This window comes from Sturnira hondurensis, unplaced genomic scaffold (genome assembly GCF_014824575.4).
Source record: "Sturnira hondurensis isolate 20B ecotype Veracruz unplaced genomic scaffold, ASM1482457v3 Scaffold0009087, whole genome shotgun sequence".
Lineage (NCBI taxonomy): Eukaryota > Metazoa > Chordata > Mammalia > Chiroptera > Phyllostomidae > Sturnira > Sturnira hondurensis.
The window spans coordinates 82230-94469 of NW_028081718.1; the positions used below are offsets into that span (position 1 = coordinate 82230).

At 51.8% G+C, this 12240-nt stretch overlaps 1 protein-coding gene across 6 annotated transcripts; it reads left to right on the forward strand.

The window, feature by feature from the left end:
* Positions 1-669: 669 nt before the first annotated feature.
* ZNF414 (zinc finger protein 414) lies at positions 670-5525 on the forward strand. Of its 6 annotated transcripts, none has more exons than XM_037056563.1 (8): positions 670-799; positions 1568-1883; positions 2173-2280; positions 2395-2500; positions 2945-3288; positions 3375-3425; positions 5071-5249; positions 5338-5525. In XM_037056563.1, the coding sequence occupies exons 1-8, from the start codon at positions 797-799 to the stop codon at positions 5440-5442; spliced, it is 1212 nt and encodes a 403-aa protein (XP_036912458.1). In that variant the 5' UTR covers positions 670-796; the 3' UTR covers positions 5443-5525. The 6 variants fall into 6 exon arrangements, with proteins under 6 accessions (XP_036912458.1, XP_036912459.1, XP_036912460.1 ...); XM_037056564.1 differs by having other exon boundaries at positions 5071-5244; XM_037056565.1 differs by having other exon boundaries at positions 5133-5244.
* The last annotated feature ends 6715 nt before the right edge of the window (positions 5526-12240 follow it).

Genomic DNA, 12240 nt, shown 5'->3' on the forward strand with positions numbered 1-12240 from the left:
CCCCCCAGAACCTAGCACACATTAGGATGGACAGGTGACTCATTTCACGCCAGGATACCAGTGCCATCCTCCTGGAAACACGCCTCTCCTGACAGCTTACTTCTTGCCTTTAGCAATTACAACGGACCCACTCCAGTTTCAGAACTAAAAGCACTGAAAATTTTGACGGCCATTGCCATTTTTTTTTCCAGAGGCTGTCCACTGATCATCTTTTCCAGAAAGGAGAATCGCCTTTCAAAAGCTGGTGACAGAACCGAAGGGAATGAAGATGCCCATTTTGCAGGCGAATACATAAGCCAGGATAGATTTTAATCCCAGATCTCAGCGCACAGACTAATAAAAGAAGATTTTATTAGTTTTAGAGAGATGAGAAGGGAGGGGGAAAAAGAGGGAAACATAGATGTGCGAGTTCGGTTGCTACCGCACGCCCCCTACCGGGAGCCTGGTGCCAATCCAGCCACGTTCCCCGACCCAGGAAACAGGACTTTTCGGTGTGTGCAGGACACCCAATTCACTGAGCCACACCAGTACGGGCTCAGCGCTCACACTCTTAAAACTGCCCTTGCCCTTGGCTTCCACGTTCGCCGCGCGCCCGTTCTATGATCCAAGAGAACCCTAGACGTCAGGCCCCGCCTCTTCATAGAGCGCCGTGCGCAGAGCCCCCACGCTCTCGCGAGAGCTTGAAGGCGGAAAATGGCGCTGACGTGAGGGTGAGCCCGTGGGCGCCCAGAGAGCCGCCACAGCCTCAGCTGGAGCTGCAGAAGCTACGGAAACAGGAAGCCTAGCCGGGCGGAGGATGGTGAGGGCGGCGCCGGGAATAAGGGAACGGTGAGCCAGCGAGGGCTGGCTGGGAGCGGTCCTGTCGCGCACACACTCTCCAGCTGACCCCGCCCCCACATTCGGGCTATCGCCCCGCCGCTAGTTGCCACTCGGCGAGCGCCCTACCCCCCACTTCCTGGCCGGGCTTCGACGTGGCCACGCCCATAGGCTCGGGCTCCGCCCCTGGCCTAGCTGCAGCTGGGCCGTCAGCGCCTTCAAGTTCACTTGCACAGCTCTAGCCCCGAGAGTGTGTGTGTATATGTATGTGTGTGTAATGTATATATATGTGTGTATGTGTGTGTAATGTCCTCAAGCAATCCACTTGGGCACCCCGGACCCCACCGGCATCTTTCTAGCCCTGTCCTGTCCAGAGCTCCGCCTTCACAGCATTTGTTCCGCCCACTCCCCCTAGGCCACACCCTTGCCGCGTAGGGAGCTTCCCTCGTTTCCTAAGTTGCGGGAGGAAGGGCTGCAGCTTTGAAATGGGCAGTTCTGACAGATGTCCCCTTCTACTTTTGGAACACTTCCCGACTAGCTCCTCGCTTGGGGATGGAGACAAATGGCAGGAACTCAGTCCACCCTCAAACCCTGCTCTCCCTTGATGATAACTCCTTAGGGTGGGGGCTAATATCTCGAGAGCATTCACTGCTTCAGCAGTGCACTACGGCCTTGGGGATGGAGGGTTCCCTGACTGGCCCCAGCAGACTCTGGGCCCAGAGGGGTTCTGCCCACCTCTTTCTTCCACCAGGAGGAGGAACCCTCTGGGCTTAGCCAAGACATGCTGGCCACTGCAGCAGAGCCCAGCTCCAGTGAGACTGGCAAGGAAGTGTTATCCCCAGGTGTGGCTGCTGCAGCCACCTTTTTCTCCATGGGGGAGGAATCAGGTCCGGACCAGACAGCCACACCCCCAGTGTGGGACCGTGGAGGGCTTGAAGGGGCCCAGCAAGGTTCCTCCTCAGCCCCAGACAGTGAACAACCTGGCCCTGGACCCAGCCTTGGCACAACCAGCACAGTCTCGGGGACCAGTGAGGATCTTCGGCCTCCCAGGCGACGCCCACCACCAGGTGACCTGTGATGGGGCCTTCTGTGGGGTCACAGGCCTGGAGTGAGGAGTGCAGAGTATCTGCATACTTGGGGCTTATCTAGAGAGATTCACCATTTACTTAGTACCAAGTGATGAGCCAAGCCAACTCAGCCTCTGCCCTCTGGCAGCGGAGTCTGGTGGAGGAAGTAGTGGTAAAGGCCCCAGTAGGGGGCCACAGGGTAACTGCCTCGCTGGTACAAAGCCCTGGAAAGCTTGGGGGTAGGGGGCAGGCAGGAAGGATGGGTGACCCTCCTGTGTATATACTACAGGAAAGCAGATACCCTGCTCTAGCCCTGGCTGCTGCCTCAGTTTCCCCAGCATTCGTGACTTGGCACAGCATCTTCGTGCCCACTGCCCACCCACACAGTCTCTGGAAGGTAGGACAAGGGTAGGTGGTGGGAGGCAGATTAGAGTGGGAGGCAGGCAGAGTTCCCAGGCTGACCCTTGGCCACCCCACCCCACTCCTCTGTCCTCCTCCCCTGCCCTGCCAGGCAAGCTGTTCCGCTGTTCGGCCCTGAGCTGCACGGAGACTTTCCCCAGTATGCAGGAACTGGTGGCCCATGGCAAGCTGCACTACAAACCCAATCGCTACTTCAAGTGAGACCCTGACCACCCACCTCCTTTGGTCCTCCTCGACCAGGCCCCAGGCAGCTCTTCAGCTCCTGCTGTGGCAGCCAATACCTGGGGTCCAAGCCCTTCCATTTTCTGGTAGGGGGTGGTGGTGGTGGCTGGGGGAGGTTGACCTGGAAGTGGGTGTGTGACCTTGGGCAAGCCTTGCCCTTATTTGCACTAGGGAGACTAGTACTTAGGGCCAAGTCCAGGGGACTAGAAGGGGTGGGGCTCACGTGGGGTATGGCTCTGCCCCATTTCACCCCCAAGAGGAAAGTTGATCTTCTATATGAAAATTGAGACCTCATCCTCATTTTCCCAGGGCTCCCTTGAGGAGGGGTCCAGAAGGGTCTCCACCGCAGTAGGGGTAGCATCTGATAGGCTCATCCTTGGTCCCCCGGGAGATCCAGCCCAGCTCTGTGCCCACCCCAGGTGTGAGAATTGCCTCCTGCGGTTCCGCACACACCGCTCACTCTTCAAGCATCTTCATGTTTGCGCCGAGCAAGGGCAGAGCCCAGCCCCACCGCCACCCCCAGCCCTCGACAAGGAGCCATCTGGACCTGAATGCCCTCCGGAGTCTGATCCTACATCAGCACCCAGCCTGCAGTTCCCACTTCTTGAGCCCTTCCTGACCCCTGCCCCTGCCCCCACTGGGCCCTTCCTGCCCTACTTGAACCCCACACCCTATGACCTAAGCCCCCCACGCCTGCGCCCCTTCCTGGCCACTGCACCTGGGCTGCCAGCCTCCAGCACCGCTGTGTGGAAAAAGAGCCAAGGTGAGTGTAGTGGCAGGACCACTAGAAGGGTGGGATGGGCTCTGCCTTTGCTGATTTCTGATTTTGACCCCCTCCATTTACTGCAGGTGCAGGAGGCAGTCCTCGGAGACCCCAGGGCGGCTCTGATGCACCCTCAGGTGCGTGCAGGTGACCACCAGGGTGGGATGTTGAGGGTTTCTATCCTGTACTCTGCCGGGCCCAGGAGATTGGGTTGGCCAAAAAGTTCGTTTGGGTTTTTTTCCCTGTAAGATGGTTCTAGTGGCACTTATTTGTTTTTAACTTCATTCGAAACAATTCTGTTAGATTGTATTCTGACAGCTGTCATATAAGCGTGCATTTTTAAAAACTTATCAAAATTGGTGAGTTTTTGTGTAGTCATTTTAATATTGAAGATGGGAGAAAATAAGCAACATTTTTGTCATATTATGCTTTTATACATATTATGCTTTATTACTTCAAGAAAGGTAAAAATACAACTAAAGCAAAAAAGATTTATGAAGTGTATGGAAAAGGTGCTGTGAGTGATCCAACGTGTCAAAAGTGGTTTGTGAAGTTTCATGCTGCAGATTTCTCACTGGATGATGCTCCATGGTCAGGTAGAACAGTTGAAGTTGATAGAGATCTAATCAAGACATTAATTGAGAACAATCAACATCACACCACACAAGAGATAGCAAACATACTCAAGTAGCCAGATCAAGTGTTGAAAATCATTTGCACCAGCTTGGTTATGTTAATTGCTTTGATGTTTGGGTTCCACATAAGTGAAAAAACCTTCTTGACTATATTTCCACATGCAATTCTCTACTTAAATGGAATAAAAATGTTCTGTTTTTAAAACAAATTGTGACGGGTGGTGAAAAGGATACTTTACAATAATGTGGAACAGAAGAGATCATGGGACAAGTGAAACAAACCACCACAACCACACCAAAGTCCAGTCTTCATCCAAAGAAGGTGATATTCTGACATGGTGGGATTGGAAGGGAGTCCTCTATTACAAGCTCCTTCCAGAAAACCAAATGATCAATGCCAATAAGTATACCCCCAATTAGACCAAGTGAAAGCAGCATTGGACGAAAAGCATCCGGAATTAGTCAACAGAAAACGGGTAATCTTCCATCAGGATAACAGAAGACTGCAGGTTTCTTTGATGACCAGGGAAAAATTGTTACAGTTTAGCTGGGCTTGTTCTGATTCATCCACAGTATTCACCAGACATTGCACCTAAGAGTTTCCATTTATTTTGGTGTATACAAAATTTTATTAATGGAAAAAATTTCAATTCCCTGGAAGATTGCAAAAGGTGCCTGGAACAATCCTTGCTCAAAAAGATAAAAAGTTTTGGGAAGATGGAATTATGAAGGTGCCTAAAAGATGGCAGAAGGTAGTGGAACAGAAACAGTGAATATGTTGTTCAGTAAAGTTATTGGTGAAAAACAAACTTTTTGGCCAACCCAATGCTAGAAAGCAGCAGTGCCAGCCCTAAAATACAGGATTTTTTCCATAAAAATTACTAGCCTGCGCCTTTATCGGTGTAAAGCTTGTGCTCTGCGGGGGTTCTGGGATGGGAATGGGGGACACGGAAGTCAAATTGAATGCCCCCAATTCCCAGGGGAGCACACCTGGGAGAAACGGATTAGTCGTGCCAGACCCTCCAACACTGGCGAGCTGATGGGGAGGTGGGGAAGGGTCCAAAATGCTCTTGCCCATGACCACCGTCCTCTGGGTGGACAGGACCTCTGGGCTGGGGCCCGGACTGACGGGCCCACCTGCCCGCAGGGCATGTGGCCCCAAGCCGCATCTTGTGGGAACATACACGTGGCCGCTACTCGTGCATGCAGTGTGCCTTCTCCACGGCCTCGCGCCCCGCCATGACCCTACACCTGGAGGACCACCGCCCTATCACCCCCGTGGCCTCGGAGCCCCGGCAGCCATGCCCCGAGGCCCCGGTGGGTAAGGTCTGGAAGTGCTGGGATGGGGAGGATGAGGGACCCCCAAAGTGAGGGATGGACTGAGGCTCAAGTGCCGCCTCCTCTGCCCACCCAGACCGGGCCCCGCTTGCACCCAAGATGTCGCTGCTGCTCTCTGAAGGGGAGTGTCCAGTTTTCTCACCATTCTGAACCCCGCTGCACAGAGGTCACGAGGTCATAGAGGTCATGAGGTGTGGGTAGTTTTGTAATTTTAGTGGGGCCTGAAATGGATGGGGTGGGGGGACAATAAAAGGCACAATGAACTGGCCTGTGCTGTGTCCCTTGCCCTCTGATGCACAGCAGCCTACCTAGCAGTCTTGGGCGTCCCCACCCAACTTGGGAAAGGGCAGGCCTCCTATCACCATCCACCTGTATCCCACCTCCTGTCACCGCAACATGGGACCTAGTCTCCAGCTCAGTACTGCCCACTGTCCGCCTGGCAGCTTGCTTTTCTTTTCTTTTTTTTTTAAAAAAAGATTTTATTTGTCTTTAGAGGGGAAAGGAAGGAGAGAAGTATCAATGTGTGGTTGCCTCTCATGAGTCCCCTGCTGGGAACTGGCTTGCAACCCTTCACATGGAACTGGCTTCCATGTGCCCTGACTGGAAATCGAACCGCAGTACTCTGGTTCGCAGGCCCGCGCTCAATCCACTGAGCTACGCCAGCCAGGGCTCCTCTTCTCTTCTCTTTTCTTTTTTCTTTTCTTTTCTTTTCTTTTCTTTTCTTTTCTTTTCTTTTTTCTTTTCTTTTCCCCTCCCCTCCCCTCCCCTCCCCNTTAAACTACTGAGCATCAGTGGTGAAGACAGGCAAGGAGGCTTGATCCTGAGAAAGTGCTGGGACTGACCCAGGTGGAGCCCCCCAGGACCAGAGACCAATGGTAACTCACAGGAAGGGGAAAGGATGGCAGGACTGCCCTTCTGGAAGGCAGGGCTGGGGCACCAGATCAGGGCACTGGCAGGCTGGAACTCGGGCCTCATCCTGTCCTGCCGCATCCACCCTCTGCCCTAGCTCTGAGGAAGAGAGTGGGTCAAGGTAAGCCCTGGGGAGCTTGGGCTTCCTTCCCTCTTTACCCCTCCCCTATCCAAATCTTTACCTCTTTTCTTCATGGGAAGTCAGGCCTGGGTCAGGGCTCAAACTTGGCCCAGGATTTGGCCACACTGCTGTTTCAGCCCTGCTGCCACCAAAACTTTGTGGGCCAAGCCTCTTGGGTATGGAAATCCCATGTGTTCCTGGCTTCCAGACTCATAGTACCCTAGCCCAGGCCTTACCCTGTCCCCTTCCAGGGACACCTGAAGCAATTTCCCTCACCTTTCCCCCCAGTCTGATTACTCCTGAAAATTAATCTCTTCTGATTGTGCCTCTCCCCTTCCAATAACCTTCAGGGGCTCCCACAGCATTCCAAATGAAGAGCCTGCCCTAGTAGCCCAGAAGGCCCCATCTTGAACCACCCCCCATGGCTTCCCAGGGCCCCAACAAGCATCTCCCTTCTCCTCTGCCTCCTGGGGAATACAGACATCCTGTGGACAAGCACCCCCAGGCCTCTGCTGAGGTGGTTGCAACTCAGTACTGGCTGTGGGGCTAGATGGGCCATCAAGGGATGGGGCTCCAGGACCCCTGCACTCCCGGTTCCCAGCTAGAAGCTTTGGAACCATAACTATGTGGCCCTGGGGAGGAGACTCAGCCTCCCTACTTCTCAGCTGCTTCATCCATTAAAATGGGTGTTATGATGGTCACCCTGGAGTCCTCCTGAGGACTCAAAGAGGGACTGGGGAAAGAGGGAGGAGTCTTCACATCCTTCTGGCCACCAAACCCCATGGCTACCTGGACCTGTTCAAGAACCTCGGGAGGAGATGGGCAGGGTCAAGGGGCCTGTTTGTTTTTTCTTTTAAGGTTTTATTTATTTCCTTTTAGATGGGAAGGGAGGGAGAAAAAGAGGGAGAGAAACATAAATGTGTGGTTGCCTCTCAAATGCCCTCAACTACGGACCTGCCCTGCAACCCAGCATGTACCCTGACTGGAATCAAATGGGTAACCTTTTGGTCCACAGGCCAGTGGTCAATCCACTGTGTCACACCAGCCAGGGCAAGAGGTCTGTTTTATAGATAGAAAAGGTTAGACCAGGAGGGTAAGTTAACTGAGTCCTGACCTCTATCCAGATTCAGTTCCAAGTCATTTGCTGATTCCACACCACCTTGGAAGCTGGGCATGGTTACTACCTATGAGAAAACCCAGATAGCAGGGCCCCAAAGGCATTCTCCCCTTCTCCTGCATCTGCAGGTACAAGATTTAGTGGTCCAGGTTCCCTAGGTCCCCAACCCATCTCCAGGATACAGGGGTTTGCCAGCCCCCAGTAGTTTTCCTTCTCCATCAAGTCCTTCATTCAGCCACCCCCAAATCTAGGTGATGCCACTTTCCAGAGAGACCCAGAACCATTTTTAATCCAGATACACCCTCACCCCCACCTCATCACCTGCATGGGTACAGCCACCCCTCCTATGGGTACAAAGGGTCTACAGCTCATGTTGCCCTCCAGAACCTGTGGAAGCTGCTCTGAGGTCTATGGAGAGAGGTCACTGCAACCTGGTGTGGGCATGTTGCCCACTCCTAAAACTACCTCCTCCCTCATCCCTCCCAACTCACATCCAACCTCATCTATGTGCCTGAGAAGCATTACTGCTCCCAGTGTCCCTTCTAGGCTCCTGCAGCCCCTGCCCTCCCTCTGGCCAAACTATGACCCCACAAATGGTTCCCCTACCCTACCCCAACTCCAGGGTGCCTGAAAGCTGAGCCCTCTTGGGCTCAGCTGAGGATGCCCAGGAGCGTCAGTCAGAATAAGAAGAGCCTACTGATTAAGGCCAGCACCTGCCTTGTGCAACTGCCCCAACATGGGCAGGTGGGGCCAGAGACTGCAGCTTCACGTTGAACAGGTGAGCCAAGTACCCTTGAGGCCTGCCTGATGCCCCAGTGGTCTGGCACCAACTCTGTCACTGGGAGTGACTGCCCAGTTACCCTTACCCAGGACTGGGAGAGGGGAGATGAAGGTTCCTGATTCAGGCCCTAGCACCCATCCCACCCCCAGCTCCTGATCCTCAGCTGCTCACATGCCTAGCCCTCCTGTTCTCAGGCCACATGTGGCTGAACCAGAGGCTGCAACCCCAACCCTCCATATTAGGGCAGCACCAACTTACGCACGGACAGGGAACACCAGCTTCTGCTCCCCACATGCACTCAGAATGCGGTGGCTCCCCTCCCTGGACTACAGAGTCCTACATGTTCACCCCAACAAACCCCTTTCAACACCCTCAGCTCCCAGAGGCAGACCCTGGACCTGGCTTATTTCTCCAGGCTTCCAGTTCCACAGCTCCAGATGCAGCCGCCAGCCCCTGTTCACTGCTTCAAGCCTCCAGAAAGGGGCAAAACACAGAGGAGAGGGGGTCATATGCCTCCTGGGGACCATGCCCAGCTCATGCCCTGCAGGGGCTTGTCCAGGGAGGAACCCTCTAAACTTCGGGGTTCTGCACTGGGTTTGTCCATACCCAGTAGCCTTCCCAGAGCCTTGGGAGTCACTGTGGTCATTCATTCAGTCTTTTAGCTTACCTTTTATGCCTTCAGCCAATCAGCCCTTGTTCTTTTATTCATTCTTTCCCTCACTCACAAAACCATGGGAGGGTCAGTCTGTGACCAGCCTGGTCCTGGAGACTTAGAGAGGACCCAGACCTCACCATCCCTGCCCTCCTGGGACCCCCATTCAGAAGGGGACCTACATCTGGGAATGACTGAGGGAGCATGCCTGTGTGCAGGGATGGGTACACAGGCACAGAGGTTCCAGAGTCAAAGCAGACATGCAGAAATTTCCAGTTAGGGTCTGCAGCCTCCTAACAGGGCAGGCAAAAAAGAAGAGCTCCTGGACTTCCGGTCAACATGGAGGCATAGGTAGATGCACTGTGCCTCCTCGAACACCAAAATAAGAAAAAAAAATATAGAAACAAAATAACAACCAGAACTGACAGAAAATTGAACTGTATGGAAGCCAGGCAGCCAAGAAAGTTAAAATAGACACATTCATCCAGACTGGTAGGCAGGGCAGAGTCAGGTGGTTGAGCGGAGAGGGGTTGAGGCACAAGAAGCAGTGACACTGGGTGCATAAGGTACCCTGGGCACCCAGGCAGGAGTTGGAAGAACTTGGTTGTGGGGTGGCAATGGGCAGACTCAGTGAGGGGGTGAGTGGGAAGTGAGGCACTGTGTGCAAGGCAGCTGGCTGACTGGGCAGTCCCACATTTGCATGCACATAACTGGGGAGCAAGACAGACCTTGCAACCCAGGACCCCAGCACTGAAATAAAGCCTCAAAACACCTATTGAAAACACCTGTGGGGGTTGATGTACAGGGAGAGACTTCAGCCTCATAGGAGAGTTCATTGGAGAGACCCACAGAGTCCAAGAATATATACAAGCCCACCCACCCGGGAACCAGCACCAGAAGGGCCCAGTTTGCTTGGGGAAGTGGTGGAAGGGACTGAGATCTGACAGAGAGCAGAGTAAGCACCATTGTACCCTCTCGGACCCCGCCCCCACATACAGAATCACAACCCAGCAACTTGGGTTGCCCTGCCCTGGTGAACACCTAAGGCTCCGCCCTTCAGTATGTAACAGATATGACAACACACACAAAAAAATTGCTGAAACAGAACAGATCAAAGCTCCAGAAATAATACAACTAAGTACCAAGAGATAGCCAACCTACCAGATGCACAGTTCAAAACACTGATAATCAGGATGCTCACAGAGTTGGTTGGATCTGGTTGCAAATTAGATGAAAAAAATGAAGGCTACGCTAAGTGAAATGAAGGAAAATGAACAGGGAACCAGTAGTGATGGGAAGAAAACTGGGACTCAGATCAATGAATGGACCAGAAGGAAGAAAGAAACAACCAAACAGAAAAGGATGAAGAAACAAGAATTCAAAAAGAAAGTGAGGAGAGGCTTAGGAACCTCCAGGACATCTTTAAACGTTCCAACATCCAAATTACAGGGGTACCAGAAGGGGAAGAGGAAGAGCAACAAATGGAAAACTTATTTGAACAAATAATAAAGGAGAACTTCCCCAATCTGGCAAAGAAAACAGACTTCCAGAAAGTCCAGGAAGCTCAAACAGTCCTAGAGAAGGTGGACCCAAGGAGGAACACACCAAAGCACATTATCATTACATTAGCCAAGATTAAAATGAAGGAGAGAATTCTAGAAGCAGCAAGAGATAAGGAGACAGTTGCTTACAAAGGACTTCCCATCAGACTGTCAGCTGATTTCTCAAAAGAGACCTTACAGGCAAGAAGGGGCTGGAAGGAAGTATTCCAAGTCATAAAATGCAAGGACTTATATCCAAGATTGCTCTATCTAACAAAGCTTTCATTTAGAAAGGAAGGGCAGATAAAGTGCTTCTCAGATAAGGTCGAGTTCAAGGACTTCATCATCACCAAGCCTTTACTGTATGAAATGTTAAAGGAACTTATCTAAAAAAAGAAGACAAAAAATATGAACAGTGGCCCTGGCTGGTGTAGCTCAGTGGATTGAGTGTGGGCCTCTGAACCATCTGAACCAGAGTATCGCAGTTCGATTCCCAGTCAGGGCACATGCCTGGGTTGCAGACCAGTTCCCAGCAGGGGACACATGAGAGGCAACCATACATTGATATTTCTCTCCCTCTCTCCTTCCCTTCCCCTCTAAAGATAAATAAAATCTTAAAAATATATGAACAGTGAAAGGACAGCAAGCTCACAGTTATTAACAATGACACCTAAAACAAAAACAAACTTCCCTGGCAGGTGTAGCTCAGTGGATTGAGCGCAGGCCTGCGAACTACACGATCACAGTTCAATTCCCAGTCAGGGCACATGCCTGGGTTGCAAGCCAGTTCCCAGCAGGGAACTCACGAAAGGCAACCATACATTGATGTTTCTCTCCTTCTCTCCTTCCCTTCTCCTCTAAAGATAAAAAAAAAAAATCATGTTTCCATTAAAAAAAAAAAACAAAAACAAACTAAGCAAACATCTAGAACAGAAACAGAACCACAGAAATGGAGATCACATGGAAGGTTATCAACAGGGGACTGGGAGGGGGAGAGAGGGGGAAAAATTACAGAGAATAAGTAGCATAGAAGGTAGGTAGAAAACAGACGGGAGGGCAAGAATAGTATAGGAAATGTAGAAGCTAAAGAACTTATGACACATGGACATGAACTAAAGGGGGGAAATGTGGGTGGGAGAGGGTGTGCAGGGTGGAGGGAAATGAAGGGGGGAATGGGACAACTGTAATAACATAATCAATAAAATATATTTTAAAAAATAATTCAAAGGGAATAAGATGAGAGGATTACATAGTACATCCTAAAGCAAATAAACTAAAATGCCTTTATTAGGAAAAAAAGAAAAAAGAAAAAAGAAGGGCTCCTGCTGGGAATGTAGGTCCTCAATACAAAGACTTTCCTTCCCTGTTCTCAACTGGATCTTTCTGTGTCCTTGTTACTTCAGGTGTGACCCTAGACCAGCAGCAAGAGCATCACCTGGGATGTTGCAGAATGTGAGGCCCAACTACTGAATGGAGGCAAACTTCATTTGAACAATGGGTACTGCTGGTGCCCAATGGGCACCAGCGCTTCTCAGTTAGCTGGCTGCACATTAGAGTTGCCCAGCAAGTGTCTAGGAGTTGCCACACGCAGACCGATTAAGTCAGATTCTTCGGGAGCTTCTGTCTCTTTTTAACATCCCCAAGCACACAGCCAAGCTGAGAAGCAGGGCTCTGCTTTCTCCCAGTGGGCTGGCCTCCCAGGGACTCGTGGGGCTGGGCCCCACATCCTGAATGCGCTTGTCTTTGCTCACTACCATCATCCCCTCTTCACTGGCCTCCAAGCTGTCTCAATCTTTCACCCACCTTCTGTGCAATGGGAACCTTGGGGTTCCTCAGACTCCCTCCCTGTCCCAGGCCA

Coding starts and splice junctions, on each gene's coding strand:
- ZNF414 (XM_037056563.1), top strand. Junction 2,281..2,394: donor ACCCACACAGTCTCTGGAAG/GTAGGACAAGGG, acceptor CTGCCCTGCCAG/GCAAGCTGTTCCGCTGTTCG. Junction 5,250..5,337: donor CCGAGGCCCCGGTGGGTAAG/GTCTGGAAGTGC, acceptor CTGCCCACCCAG/ACCGGGCCCCGCTTGCACCC.